Below are 16,678 nucleotides of genomic sequence, written 5' to 3' on the forward strand. Positions count from 1 at the left end.
GAATTACCTTCCTTTCCAAATTTACCTAGTCTGATTTTCAAACCCGGAAGCTCAGGGCATTTACTTCTCAAGCTCTCAATTAGTTTGTTTATTGTGCTTATCGCAGGTGTGGGCAGTTTGATATTTACTTTCCTGAATCATCTCTCCAAAGTATATTGATCTTTTTGTAGATTTTAAAAAGCCTCTTTTTTTGCTATTGGCATAGGGCTGAAGTCTCAGTCAAAAGAATGGCTGCCAAAGAAGTTTACAGAAAGAGACTGAAATGACAATAAGTCTACTTTGGAAACAATGCCAGTGTTTCCACGATTAGCTAAATGAATTAAAGCGGTATTTTGATTTTGAAGATTCAGAAGTACTATCCCTTAGGTCTTTTTCTGATGACTTCCAGCAACTCTAATACTGTTTTACTCCCACCCCCACCCCTTAGTATAAATACTTGTGCACAGTAGATGTTTAATAAGTCGGTGCTGACTGATCTTTAATTATAAAATACGCAGTTCTCTGAAATGCCCTTCCCTCTGTTTCTTTGCCTTGTAGATTTATTTTATGATCCAGTTCAAATATCACCTTCAAAGTTATTTCCATCTCTTACTGGCAAAATGAATAGGCCTCCATCCTTAGGGTAATTTATACCTATTTAATATTACGTTACCATTATTTACTTGTATAATCTGTTTCTCATTCTTATATATCTATCAAGGAGAAGGGACTTTGACTTATTCATCTTGGTGCCTTCAGTGCCTTTCACATACCATGGATGAGGTGCTCCAGAATTGGCTAGCAGTGACAGTGACAGTCACTGTGACTCATTCTGCAAGCACGCTGTAGGCTTAGGTTGGAAAACCCTGCCCTCTAAAGATTTTTGCCTCTAGAATTTTCCTGCAGTTAGGATACAGCAGTCAGGTGAGCAATGATTAATTAATTCTCTCTATGATCCAACCAGTACATGTAATTATTAGGGAAAGGTTAACCTTTTTTCCTACACCCGTTTCTTTTAAATTAAGTATAACATAGTTGATATATGTTAAAAGTGCAGCTGTCCACCAAAATGTTAACAGTGACCACTTTGAGTGGCAGGATTTTTTAAAAACCTTTCTTGGATTTTTTTTTCATTGTTTGAGTATTCTGTTTCAGGATATATATTGGAAAAATTATTTCCAATTTTTAAAATAGATGGTACAGAAAGGAAACAAGAAATAACTGCTTTGGTACAATTTGGAACCCATCAGGGCTGGGCCAAGATGGGCCAATCTGTGCTTTGGTAACAAATCCCAGTGGCTTAGGACAGCAAAAGTTGAGTTGATGCAGGTCAGCTGGGGCTCCTGTATATCAAGTATCTCAGATCGAAGGCTCCTGCATCTCAACCTGGTTTCCAAGGTTGCTGCAGCTGGGAAAGTGGGAGATGGAAGAGACCCGTCAGCTCTCTCGTGCCTTGGAACCTGTCACTACCCTCGGCCAAAACTAGTTGCATGGCCCCAATTTTATTGCAAAGTAGAGTGGAAAATGCAGAGGAGTGTAAGGTGAGCACCCGTTGTTTCTGCCATACTGACTCTAACTCTTTTCATTTTACAGTTACTGTAATGAATGTATGCTGGATCCAGACTGTGGTTTCTGCTACAAGATGAACAGATCAACCGTTTTTGACTCCTCCTGTGTTCCAGTTAATAAAGTATCTACAAATGAGGCAGCCTGGGGCAGGTATGTCCTTTAGCGGGTGTCATAAGAATATACAATAACATTTCAAAATGAGGCTTATTCTTAATTTTAGAAAGTGACAGTATGTCATTGGTTCTTTTAAATTGGTCTTTATAGCAATGACTGTACTTACAATGGTTCTTTTAAATTGGCATTTATAGTGACATTACTATACTGGTGAAAGTGAGTACAAAGCATTTAACTGTGTGTTTCTCAAACTCAGAGTAGAAAGCACTGAGGCCTAGACTTCAGGAAATCCAGATTCCAGACATTACTAAGCTATAAGAGTTTGGGTCTTTAGTTGAGGCAGGTGTTTCCAATCATTCTCAAGGCTGTTTCTCTCATGCATATTATTTAACTACAGCAGTAATTCCCAAACTTAGCTTTGGGAGGTCTCACCTATCAACATCTAGTGAAAGACATAAACTGTCAAGTGAAAATGAATTAATATCACCATAAATTCTTTCAAAGAGCTCTTTTTTTCCTCGAACACTTTCCTGAAGTTCACTGAAATTAAGTAAATTGGAAAAAAATTGGTAACTGCTAGACGTAACCAGTCTGCAAGCTTCCTCATTTTGACAGAACACATTGGTTTATGGTAGACATGTAAATGAAATAGTAGAATAGTTCCCATGTTTATGAACTAATATTCATATGCCTGGACACAGAAAATGTGTGAATGTTATTTAGCATTGGCTTTAACCTTTTTTGTGTTTTAAATTCCCATAGAAAAATAATACGCTTTCATCCTGTCTGCCTCATAATACTGATAAAGACAGTGAAATCTGTAATAAAGTACTTGTATCTTTTAGGAGCTATAAAATAAAATGTATTATTATGCTGTTGTCATTAATCATTTTATTAGAGAATTACTCCAAAGTAGAAGAAGTAAATTGTATGGTGGTGAATAAAATCCAAACATTTTAAATACACTAATTACAAAGAAATATGGAAATGAAATGCAATTATTATTTAAAATGAAAATGGAAAAAAGCTTCTTTTAAAAACATCCAGTGTAATTTTCATCAGACAAGCTTCACAGGGGGCTTAATTGAATAAATGATATTTCTGGGTGCAATAATTTACAGCTTTAAACCCTTAGGATTTTTTTTTTTCAATTGGAAGAAAAACTGAAAGTTACCAGTCTAGAATTACGAACATCTTACAAAATCGGTGTGACAATATTTGTAGTTTCCTGTTTCTCACAGAATTAATTCATAAACTTATAAGGAACATCTTCTAGTTCTGTTACCCTCAGTAGAATGTCTTGAAATCAGAAGACCTAGAAACAGGAGTTGTGTTCTTACATTTTATAAAAAACAAACTGTATGATTTTCTTTTTAATAGAAATGTATATTTCTTCCTTCACTTCAAAAAGATTAATTTAGCAACTTATTCTTACATTTCATTTACATTTGTATACCACATTCAATTACAGTTGTTCCTTAACTGTGACTACTAGAGAAAATTAAGGCACAGATAATCCCTAAATATGAAAAATACGAAGAACTAAAAAAATGCAAAGAATTTATGTTCAAGTTCATGTAGAACAATTGTGAAAATTTACCACTAGCAAAATAATACAATAATAATACATAACAAATGTTTATGTATTCCAATAGATTCTAAGAAAATCCAAATAATCAGTATCATACCATGTTTTCTGACAAAGATACAATAAAATTACAAAGCAACAGAAAGATATCTATCACATCATCTAGTTTAGTTTGGAAACTAAAAAAAGTACTTCAAATTAATTAGTGGGTTAAAGAAGAAATCATAATGGAAAAGAAGACATTAATATTTGTCGGTAAAAGGATGTACTGCAGAACTCAGAACACAGAGTAAGTCTGTGGAGTAAGCAGAGGATGGAAATTAAAGAGGTAATGAAAAAAATAATATACAACAAAGAAATACTGGAGAAGAGCAAAAACAAAAGCTGGTTCTTCTTATTATTTTTTTAATTACTTATCAAATAAAAAAAACATTTCCAAACAAAACAAAGCAAAACAATGGGAAAAACAAATATGAAATAACTTCATTCCTGGTTAAGCTGATTCTTAGAGAAGTCTGATAAACTAGAGAAACCTCTGGTAATACTAGTTAAGGAAAGAGAGATGGTACAGATAATGTTTGAAATGAAAAAAAGGCATATAACAATAAAGATTTTTTTTAAATAATAAGAGAATGCTATGTATACTATTCTGCAATGCATTTGGAAACAGATGCAATTGACAGTTTTCTAGGGAAAAAAAATACAGCTTTCCAAAACTGGTTTTTATTCCCATTTTACAGATGGTGATGGCAATGCTTAGAGTGCCTGGTTGACTTTCTGAAAGTCAAAGAGCTAGTAAGACCACCTCTTTAAGAGAGCAACAGCTGGGGAGTAAAAACACCCACACTGAATTTCAAATTTGGGCTCTGATCATTTACCTTACTAAGGAACCCTGGGCCAGTCTGGGCGCCTCTGAGCCCATTTCCTTCTCTGCAAAATGGAAATAGAGACTTGCACTATTGAGCAATAGGGGTGTTGTAAAGATTAAGTGCTAGAATATCTGAAGACACTTGTTGAAAAATGTAATGCCCTATGCAAATGTAAAGTAGTAACATCCTGTACTAATACTGTACTAGTTTTTTAGATAGGTCAGTATCACACTTTCTAGCTTAGAATAAGCACTTCCTAAAAGATAAAAGTATTAGAAGACTTGACTTTCTATTTATCTGTGCCCTATTCATCCACCTCCTCACCTCCTGGCTTCCCATATACACACAACATAAATAATCTATTCTAGAACCTCAAAACCTCCTGACTATTTAAAAGTATTGCTAATGAAGAATACTTTCTTCATGTGCTGATTCAGTATTTGTTTCCTATCATACAGCATTTTCGCTCTGTAATTAGAAACACTGAAATAGCTAGATAGATTCCTTATTTGGCAATTCATTGTTCTAACTGGCACTTAGCCCTTAGTGCTTGGTTTATCGTGTTCATTCAGCAGAGATATTTTTTCTCAAAGCTGCAGTCTGATACATCCCTCCGCCTATTTTCCCAGCTTCTTACCTTGCTCCCCACACTGATGCTAATCAATCTGAACCCCTTGCTATCACCGTAATATGCATTATGATTTCCTGCCTCTATGCCTTTCCTCCTGCTGTGCTTCTTGCCTTGAAGCTACCCTCCTTTATCTTGATCACTGCCTGAATTCTAACCATCATTTTTTTGGCAAGATCAGATGTCACTTTTTCTTTATGGTCTCTCTGCTTAGCCCCCAAAACAGTGATTGTTACATCCTCTGTAGTCCTCTGGCTTTATAATTTATATGATAATTATACTGTCTTATATGATAGTTTATGTTTGGGTGTCTTTTCTCTTCCAGATTATAAGTTCCAGATCTGTATCTTCCACTGTGTTTAATCACTTAGTGCCACTGTTCTATTATTATCTGAAGTCCAGAAATTAGACTCTGTTGGATTTAGTGATTGTATTACAGAATCTGGTATTTATGTTGCAAAGTATATAAATCAAAAAAGCAAAGTGTTTCTAAATAATTGACCTCTCTTCTTCATATGAATTTACCAAGTTTCTTAATTGACATTTAATTATAATAATAAACACTGGTCAACAGTTTCATCCAAGTAGCAATATTCATAATGTATTTAACCTTCTTTTTAGGCCAAAATGTTATATAAAATAACAGTAACAGGTAGTTAACAGTTAATTAACATCAAATGTCGGAGTAATTAAGCAAAAAAGATGTGGTTCAGCTGAGATGATGTCTGGGGGCTTGGAATTTGTCAAAAGAAAGCAGAGGAAGCAGTGAAACAAGATGAAAGAAAATAGGTGGCTAGACCTTTATCATGGAAGTGGAAGTTTGGATCAGATTGTCAGAGAACCTTATTTAGAAATTGTAATTTGATTTTATAGGTACATTTTCATAAATGTGGAAACCATACTCGTTAAATTTTCAACAATTTTGGGTGAATGGCTTTATGTGAAAATGGACATGGAATCATTATATGACATTATATCACATAGTGAAAGATTTATTCTCTTTAAAGTTCCCTTTCAAGTATTCTGACTATATTAAGAAAATCAATTGGTAATAGCAAGATTTTAACACTTGGACAGGAAACCCACGTAATTAATAACATGGTTGTGTTTTTGCTGCGTTTTTATTATAACTGTTTACGAATCTTGGCAAGTGTGGTTGATTCTATTATTGTTCAGAATATCTGCTCCCCCTCTCTAGGGAAGGATTAAATTTCCCTTGGGCATTCAAGCTTGTCCACATGACTTCCTCTCGCCAAGGAAATGAGAGTGGAACTGATTTGTGTGTATCTTCTGAACTGAAGCTTTAACAGCAAGGATTTGCCATGTCCTCTTTTTCTCTGAAATAAGGCTGAAAATGTCGCACATAGATGCTCTTTCACTAGCTTTAGTTACAGAGCAAAGGAAATGTGGAGCAGAACATAACTGACCTGAGCAAGAAATTAACCTTGTTTTTTGGAAATCTCACTAGGATTTGGAACTCATTTTGTTAATGTCAGCATAACTTAATCTCTTCTGACTGATAAAGCAAGATAAACTATCCCATGAAAGGGCACAGATTTTTCTCTTTTAAGTCATAAAAGGAAGCTCATTTAAAAAAAAAAAAAAAAGCTCAAGCAAATAATGGTACAGGGGTAAGAAAGAGAGGATAAATCATGTAGGTTTACAGAAAAATCATGAAGAAAATACAGAGTTTCCCTATAACTCCTCTCCCCTATCATTAATACCTTACATTTAGTGTGGTGCCCTTGTTATAATTGATGAAAGAATATTATTATAATTGTACTATTAACTATAGTCCATAGTTTATGTTAGGGTTTGCTGGTGTGTTGTACAATCCTTTGGGTTTTTTTTTTGTTTGTTTTTTTAATTTTTATTCAAGTAACATATATACATACAACCTAAAATTTCCCCTTTTAAAGACATTCAAGTATATAATTCAGTGTTGTTGACCACATTCACGATATTGTGTTACCACCACAATGTCAGTGTGTCTGGAATATGCAAATTTGTAGTGAATTTGAGAAATTACAATCAACCCTGGCGTTTAGGGACTTAAAATAATGACAGTTTAGATAATAAATATTTATGGCAAACTATGGGACAGAGGATATGAACTATAAATACTTACAAAGGTATGTGTCCTCACCTTTAAAAATACTTTAAAATAATGTTGAATTGCTCCTACCACAGTGACTTACTTTAAAATTCTTTAGCATAATAACTGGGGGAAAAAATTTCCAAACTATAAAACAGGCCATTTTGAATCATTAATGCATTTTATGAACTTTTGATTTTCATGAAAATGTAACCTAAATTATTCTTTATTATTCTTGATGAAAATTTAATGGAAGGCTTAAAAAGGAGATTGCATGTGTGATGCATGGAAACCCCTTTATTAAAGCACTTGAGCCATCAAAGTTTCTCTCATATCAGGGTTAGGGAACCTTTTGTTTGTATGAATGCACTGTTTTTGTTTTCTGTGGGGCACAGCATGATTGATAACTAACAGTGGAAAATCATCTTATATGGTTTAACATCAAGTTTTGGGTAAGTACTTTATTATGCCAGATATATTCTTGCTTTTGAACTATTTGGCTTAGAAACAGGAAATCAGAACTCTGGTTAGAAGAAGCAAGGGATAATAGAATGGGGCAGGGTAGAGTTAAAATTATTTTGTATTTCGATAACATCTGAAACTCTTTCCTATGTCCGTGCTTTCAAACTGTGTTTGTCTTCTGGGTGGGGAATGGGGGGATGTATAAAACTTCTTAACTGCATTTTTTCCTGCCTATTTAATTCAGGAAACTGTGACTAATAATTCTGGTTATAACTTAATATAGGATAGCAGATATCTTGTTATTTATAAAAATGTGGGAGCAATGAACTAGGATAGGTAGACACACTTGAGAAAGAATTTCAACGGTGATTACAAAGCAGAGAAATATCCCTGCCATGGGCAGTGTCACAGAAGCTACTTTTAGTAACATCAAAGGTAAACAAAGAATGTACTCCCCAGAACATACTCTTCTCTGTTAACTGAGATATTATATTAAGTTCTTCATTGATTCATAAGGTATCCTATCTGGTATCTTGCAGTGCACATTTTTTGGAAATAATTCTTGGTTTATTTTTACAACTTTGCTCCTTTAAATAGAAATTAAGGTACATGGAAATCTTTATTGTCTTTTTAAAGACAGTTAAACTGGAAAAACTTGTATTTTTATTCCTTTCTTTTTATTTTAAACACAGATGTCAAGTTTACCTATTATCTGGTACTTCCTCAAGGAGCATTGTTAGAATATCTAACATATGGTGAATAGGTGGTTGGTCTTTGTTTTTCTATGGCATTTAATACTGTATTGAAGATATTTAATACTGATGCTCAATTAATATTTAGAACTGCTGATTCTTTTGTGTCTGCCCCAAGCCAGGAGAGAGGCAGGCTCTGGGACACCCAATGTAACATGTTAGTCGCACATAACTGGGAAGGGCGAGCCCACACCTGGGGTGTCACGTGGGTCAGAGGAGCAGCGGAGGAAGCTCTGTGGCAGAGCAGGGATGCAGGGGGTAAATTAGGAAGCAGGGGTAGAGAGTAAGAAGAGCTGGATGATGTTATCATGTAAGCGTTTGAATTGGAAGGGCAAAACAGAGAAGAAACTGGAGAAATAGAATAAAGGCAAAGCAGGGCAAGTCAAGAGAAGCTCAAGAAATGTGTATCTTGGAAGCCAAGTGGGAAAACATTCTTGAGATCATAGTCACCCTTCTCTGTGCTGAGTTTTCTCATTCACAGGTCGGTCTTTGCTGGGCAAGGAACTTGTGCCTTTGAAGTAGCAGAATTGCTCTGAGTATATTAACAAAATCCTGATAGGACTGACAGCGTTGAGTTTCTCTTAACAGATTTAGTGCTTGGTTTCTATATACATTGGCTATAGATATTTTTAAAATACATTAAAAACACAAGTTGAAAATGATATAGCACATGTAGATTAAATTGTATTATTTACTGTGTACAAATAACTTTTTTATGAATATAGATGAAGACTATTGTATCTTGTCTCATTAAACCCCTCAGCAGTCATCATTTGTTTTTCTCAACTGGCTTCTGTAAATGTTTTATGTCCTATAGTGTTGCAGTTTTATTTCAGGCAAACCATTGCTTTCTGCACTGAAATGGGAATTCTGATTCAATGTAAGTTATCAAGAACCTAAGTCTGTGGCATTAATAGCACACAACCGGAGACTGGCATCCTAAATCGAAACAGGAATGGAGCTGACAGTCTGTGGGTTTACCTGTTACTTGCAGCAGTAGTGTAACCTCACTGATGACATCCTCCATCCCACCCCCTCAAGAACACATATACCACCCCCCAAAACGAGCGGCATACAACTAGTTGTGAGTCTTATTCTTTAAAAAGAGACTTTCTAGACATTATGAATTTGTTCTGAATATTCCTGAGTGAGATCTTCAAAGACATTTTGGTCAGGGTGTTTTTCCAGGACCATTCATTCCTCTTTTATCTTCCACCTCAGAAAGTCGACTAAGATGCTCTGTATATGCTGCTATTCTGCAAAGGGAAGGATAAAATTATTTACTATGAATTTTTTTATTATTTTTCCCTCAAGACATTTGTTGCTCTAGGCATTCTGAAACTGACAAGAGCCCCAGCCCACACCGGAATAATAATATGCTTGTTCAAGATAAAAAGGAAATGATCACGCATACCTAGTATATTGGATATTAAAAACAAGTTCAAAGTATCTGACACTATGCATTTTATTGTTAAAAGTTTTTCAAACTCTCCAAAATGGTAATGCTTAGAATTCTTCCAAATTCAGTAGAGCATTACTTTTACCAACTTTTCCTCAAGGGTTAAAGAGAATGAAGAGTCTCAAATGGCTAGAAACTCTGACAACATAGCCCAAAGAAACCTATAAATGGTAAGTTGGTTGGTTGGTTGGTTTTTTTATTCCAACATTTTATCCTTTAAATTCATGCAAATTTTCCTTTACACACTAAAATATAATTGTTCAATTTAATACCATGTCTTCATTATTCATCTGTTGATTTTTATGAATATCCCCAGTCCACCAACTCTCATCTCATCCTTCATGCCATCAGTGAGAAAAAGAAAGCATGCTATTTTATTCTTCAGAGCATGTGCTGCTTCATGAAGCATGACAGTAAAGCACAGACCCAGCCCAGAAACAAACCCCCGATGCACAATTATAATGGAGTAAGCAAATTGTAGTGAAACCATTTCAGGCAACAGTTCAGCATCAGTCTAGGACACATTATATGCCTCTTAGATTTAAATATACAGTTAGGATATTGCAAATGCTGTGGAGTCTACAGAACAACTTACTGAATAAGCCTTGAGCATCTAGTTGAATTTCTTAAAGTAAAGTGTGCTCAAAATAGAAGGGAAAATATTGCAGAAATATGTGGCTTCATAATATCACTGACTGACTTTGAAACATTAACATATTATTTTACTTCCCCAGCTTCTTGGCTGTATTTTGTGGACACTGGCTCTCTATTAGAGTGTTCTATTTGATATAATGTAATAACTAAAGTAGCAGTTATTTTTCCCGAACTGGAAATGTAAAAAATTATTTCATCGTAGCTGACATAGAGTAAGATTCTTTTCAGTTTTTATTCCAAAATACCCTGTTATGTCCCTCATGTACTTAAGTAGAACTGCTCTTTGGTACTTTGAATAGAATGTATAATCATTTTCTTATATTACTTTATGGTTATTTGTATACTTGTTTGCCTCTGTCCCCAAACTGGAAACTTCTTAAGAGCAAAGATGGATTAGCATTTATCTCTTCTCTAAGCATCATGCCTGGCACATATACATCTCTCAATAGATACGAACATTATTAAAAGAATAGCAATAGGGAAAAAAAAAAAGAAAGAAAGAATCCTCCATCTCACCAGTTCTTAAGATATTTTGACGAAGTAGTTGACAGTTTTATTCTTGTGGATGATTTTGTGTCCTGTGGTGAAGGCTAGTTTGAGGAAATTATAGTGGGTAACAGTAGTCAGTTATAAAGGCCAGATATCAGTATCTCCTGCAGCTCTCAGTAATCTTTGCCTTATTCTATTCCCTCTTTTTGTATTTCTGACTCATAGTTGGATATATGGGATTCAGGAAGTTTCTTTCAACAAGTCTATAATAAGTGGGCAGCTTAGTTTTTGTATAAGAAAGAGAGTACTACCTGGAATAAGTAGACTGTGATTTGTTTCTGGACTTAGTAACTGACCAGTCTGTGGCTTTGGGTAATTTATTTTACCTCTCTGATCCTTAGTTTCTTGATCTTTAAAATGGAAGAAAATAATAACACTAGATGCCTTGCTTACCATATTGAATCCTTGAGAAAGCCAAATGAAAAAAATATGTGAAAGGATTATGTACACTTGATGGGGTGGGCGGAGGGGGACAGAAACAGACACCTGATTATAAATCTCAGTTCTGCCATTTATTGTATCTTCCTGACTTAACTGATTTGATAAAGTGATAAATTAACATGTCCAGTGGCAAATGTGGAATGAAAAATCTCTTTTTAATCATGTAATTATTCTAGGACACAAGTAGAAATCATTTTTACCACAAAAGCTTTGTGTTTTTCCAAAGGGAAAGATGTTTTCACTTCACCCTCTATTTGGAAAAAGTGTAGGCTAGTAAAAAGAAAGTGGAATGAAGAAATTATGAATAATTTACACTTTCTGTCTACGTGGGTAGCTCATTTCCTAGGGAGGAGAAGTGATGATATTGAATATCCAACTGTACAACCTGTGTCAGAATGTTTGACAAATTTTTAAAAGTCCTGTCCCCCCCTTCACGTTTTAAGTTAATTTAACTCTTAATTATCACAAAAAAATAAACAACAAGATGTAGACAAAATTTCAAAGAATATTCATGAGCAGTTTTCCTCCTCTTGGAAGATGCAATTATGTAAGAATTTGGCAATATCTTGTAGATGAAGTAGTAGGAAATCACTCAAACTGGAAATTGTCCAAAATTGGAGCTTTCAACGTATGGACTTGAATATTCAAGATGTGGCTTTGTAGGCTTCAAAGAAATTTCCAAGGGTGGCATTATTCAATGTTACATGGAAAAACTCCAATTTAAAAATACGTACTGTACAAGTCCTGTTTAATATTTGAAATTAGACCTTTTAAATTATTACATTATTTTTTTTCTTTATTGGAGAAGTTGTTGGTTTAGAGAACAATCATGCATAAAATACTGGATTCCTGTATTCCACCCTATTATTAACATGTTGCATTGGTGTGGAACATTTGTTACAATTGATGATAACATGTTTATAATTGTACTATTAGTTATGGTCCATGATTTAACTTGGGGCTCACTGTGTAGCGTCATTCTGTGGATTTGAAAAAAAAAATCCATTCCTTTAAGTTGCTGTAAAAAATCTGACATGTTAAGTTATATATAAAATCTAACATTTCTGCTTTCTGTCACATTCAGATGTACATTTTAGTGCTGTTAATTATGTTCACAACGTTGTGCTACCATCACCACTGTCCATAACCAAAAAAAATTTAAATCGAAAGTAAGTTGTATTGGGATTCTGGGAAGGTAGTGGTATCAGTAGAGTTTAAAAATCCCCCTGAATTCCCATTCATCCCCTACCACCCCAATAAAAACAGACAGTTGAGAGTAGTGGACTTTATTTGAATCATGATTCAAATAAACTGCAAAAAAAAATTTTTAAAGGGTAACCAGGGAAATCTGAACAGTGATTGGTTATTTGATGCTTTATTAAGAAATTATTGTTAACTTTGTATATGAGAAATCATATTGTGTTTGTATTTTTTAGAAGTCCTTATGAAGATATATACTGAAATAGTTATAGGTGAAATGATGTAGTATCTTGAATTTGCCTCAAAATAATTCAGAGAAGGTGAGAGTGAAGATGGAAGAGGATTGGCCAGGTATTTATAGTTGTTGAAGGCTTGTTATGGATAGATTTGGTTAATTATACTATACTCTCTGTTTTTTAAATGCACTTGAAGATATTTTCAATAAAAAAGTTTTGATGTTAAGTCAAAATAAATGCTGACCTGTATCAATGACTAAAAATGAAGACAAATAATGATAGCTAAGAAGCAAACATAAAGGGATAAAATGGAATTCTTAAAAATATGCAATTAATTCAACAGAAAGCTTTAAAAAAACAGAGGGAAAGATTAGCAAAGGTCAGGTGGGATAGATATAAAAGAAACAGGTGGTAGATTTAGATCTAAATATATTGATGTTACAGTACCATGTAAATGGTCTATAAACTCCAAATAAAAGGCAGAGATTGTCAGACTGAATAGAAAAGCACCACCCAACTATTTGCTGTCTAGAAAAAAGAAAAACAACTAAATATAAAGACATATGGGTTAGAAGTAAAAGGATGGAAAAAGACATACCATGCAAGCAATAATCATATGAAAGCTATATTAATTTTTAATAAAAAAGACTCCAGAATACGAAATGTTATTAGAAATAAAGATGGATATTTCGTGATCACAAAGAGTTCAACTAATCAAGAAGATATAATTTGAATCAAAAATGCAAACCACAATTATAACTGGAAATTTTCTCACTGCCTTCTCAATAATTGATAGAATGAACAGGCAAAAATAGTAAAGACATAGAAGACTTCAGAAACAGTCAACCAACTGTACCTAATTGACAGTACGTAACACTCCACCCAAAACTAGCACAATACATATTTTTTCAAATACATACAGAACATGACCAAGATCTATAATCTGGGCTATAAAACAAGACTCAACAAATTTAAAATGTTTTTATTCATTCAAAATAAATCCTTTTGACCAAGGTAAAACTAAATTAGAGATCAATAACAGTTTTCTCAAGTTCCTAAATATATGAAAGTTAAATAACATACTTCTAAATAACAAAATAAATTGCAAAATATTTTGAATCAAATGAAAATCTATTAAAAAATGTTGTAGGGGAAGTTGATGCCTAATTGGTACAGTGTTCAGAGTGATGGAAAAGTTTCAGAAATGGATGGTGGTGATAGCACAATATTGTGAATGCATTTCACACCACTGAAATAAATATTTAAATATGGTAAAAAGAGAAATTTTAGTTGTTTATTTGGTACCAGAATAATTTATTTTTAAACCTAAGAAATGGCAAGTCAGCATTCTGGTTGACCAAGATGGTAGCATAAGATGCTCCAGGGTACTGTTCCCCCACAGAATCTTTGAACAACTAGCAAAACCTGGCAAGATCATCTTCCTCCAAACTCTGTAAGATTGTTAAAAGGTTTGCAATAATTGAGTGAGTACAAAATCGAGAAAACACAGCTTTAAGAATGATTGTGTGGTGGCAGCCTGTGCTCCCATTGTGGATCCCTGGCCCTGTTACAGAGTGAGCAGAGTAACCCCTGTGGGCATACGGGGTGTTTATATGTCAGTGCCAGTATATCAGGTGGTAGCCTGAAGACTGAACCAGGAAAATCATTTTGGGCTCACACTCCAAGAACTTGCCCTGCAGGCAAAAGCAGCTTGTGGACACCTAAAATACCCTAGGAACCATTTAAGTCAAAGTGGCCTGGGGAAAAGAATTATCAGCTTTAAGACCTACAACAAAGGGGAGAAACTCTATTGCATAGGGAGTAGAGGGAATGTTAAGATTCCTGTAAACAGGGGAATTCCTAAGGCCATGAGCTAGCACAAGCCCAGGACAAGAGCTGGGCTTGGAAAAGATTGAGAGGATCCCACACTTTTGCCTCAGACTGGTCTTCATGATAAGAGAGGTAAACGTTGTAAAGGAGAGCACCAGTCAGTACAGAGCCAATTTTGCAAAGACTGAGAAAGGTATTTTTTGCCTTGCTTTGTTTGTTTTTGTTAACTTCTGATACTCAAGAAAATCTCCATCATATCATTAGCTGCATACAAACTACAAACTTAAGGAAGAGACACCTTAGGGACTAAATTCTGAAGTTAACACATGAAAATATTAAAATGTACAATGTGCAACAAAAGATTACGAGACAAACAGAAACCAGAAATGATGGCACATCCAGAGGAACAAAATAAAAATTCAGAAACTGTCAACAAAGAAGACAAGACTTTAGGCATAGTAGACAAAGACTTTTGAAAAGTAGTCTTCAGTATGCTAAAAGACATAAAGGTTAACATGGAAGAACTAAAGGACAGCAGGAGAATGATTTAAAACAATATGAAAATCTCAGTAAAGAAATAAAACTTTTAAAAAGAATCAACAGAAATACTGCAGTTGAGGACCAAAATAATTAAAATTTAAAAATCCCTACAGGTTTTTAACAGCAGTTTGGAGCTGCCAGAGGAAAGAATAAGTGAACTCAAAGACAATAAAAATGATTCAGGCTGAAGAGCAGAAAGAATACAGAATAAAGAAAAGTGAAAAAAGCCTAAGAAACCTGTTGGATATCATCAAATGTAGCAATATATGTATTATGTGAGTTCCAGAAGGAGAAGAAAGAGAGAAAATGATAGAAGGAATATTCAAAGACCGTAATGCCAGAAAACTTCCCAAATTTAACGGAAGACATTAATACACAGTCAAGAATCCCAATGAACCCCCAACAGGATAAACTCAAAAATAACCTTGCCCAGAGAAAAAGTACTCAAACTGTTGAATGATAAGGACGAGGAGAGTGTTCTGAAAGCTGCAAGACAAAAGCAAAATATTATGTACAAGGAGTGCCAGTAAGATTACGTTCCAATTCCTCATCAGAAACCATGGAGGCAAGAAGCAGTGGAATGAAATGAAGTGTTGGAAGAAAACAATTGCCAACCAGTCTTACATCTAGCAAGAATCTTACATCTAGCAAGACTGTCTTTTAAAAATGAGGGAGAGATTAAGATACACAGACAGACAAAAGCTAAAGAACTTTCACAGTGCTAAAGGGAGTTCTTCAGACTGAAAGGAAAGGACACTATAGACAATGGATTGAAGCAGCATAAAGAAATAAAGACCTCTGGTAAATGTAACCATACGGGTAATTTTAAATGCCAGTCTTATTGTATTCTATGTTTTGGTATGTAACTCCATTTTTTACTTCTTATAGATTCCAAAATGCAAATTCATTAAAAGGAATGATAAATCCTTTGGATATTCAATGTATAAAGATATAATTTATAAGAAGTACAGCAAAAAGGTAGCAGATAGAGGGGTAAAGAAGCTATTTAAATTAAATTGGTATCAAATTAAATGTGATTGTTATGCATTTAGTGTATTACCCCTATGGTATCCACAAAGAATATGTCTGAAAAATATTTACAGAAGAAAATGAGAAAGAACTCAAAATAGGACTAAAATAAATAAGTAAATAAATAAATAAATAAGAAAGTAGGCATTAATGGAAGAGTTCAGAGTCCAAAAGAGTATGTCTGAAAAATATTTACAAAAGAAAATGAGAAGGAACTCAAAATAGGACTTTAAATAAATAAATAAATAAATAAATAAATAAATAAATAAATAAGAAAGTAGGCATTAATGGAAGAGTTCAGAGTCCAAAAGAGTATAATGCTAATAAGACTTACAAAGACCAAATGGCACAATAGTAGAAGAAAGACCTGCGTTAGTTTATCAGTAATTATTTTTAATGTAAATGGGTTAAACTCCAGTCAAAAGGCAGAGATTGGAAGGATGGATACAACAGCATGACCCAACTATATGCTCAGTCACCATGTTCAAAGACACAAGTCAGTTGAAAGTGAAAGTTTGGAAAAAAAAAAAAAAGTATTCCATGTAAACCAAAAGAGAGCTGGAGTAGCTATACTAATATGAGGTAAAATAGACTTTTAGTCAAAAATTGTTATAAGAGAAAAAGAACAACAATATATACTGATAAAGGAGTCAATTCATCAAGAAAATTAATAATTATAAATAT

At 34.1% G+C, this 16,678-nt stretch overlaps 1 protein-coding gene across 1 annotated transcript in view; it reads left to right on the plus strand.

Annotated features, from left to right (window-relative positions):
* Nucleotides 1–16,678, plus strand: part of SLC2A13 (solute carrier family 2 member 13) — a 388,263-nt gene that overhangs the window by 308,954 nt on the left and 62,631 nt on the right. Inside the window, exon 7 of the mRNA XM_037846603.1 lies at nucleotides 1,573–1,698. Coding sequence (XP_037702531.1) covers nucleotides 1,573–1,698 — 126 coding nt within the window. The remainder of the gene's footprint in view (nucleotides 1–1,572; nucleotides 1,699–16,678) is intronic.

Source organism: Choloepus didactylus, chromosome 8 (assembly GCF_015220235.1).
Source record: "Choloepus didactylus isolate mChoDid1 chromosome 8, mChoDid1.pri, whole genome shotgun sequence".
In the NCBI taxonomy this organism is placed as follows: Eukaryota; Metazoa; Chordata; class Mammalia; order Pilosa; family Megalonychidae; genus Choloepus; species Choloepus didactylus.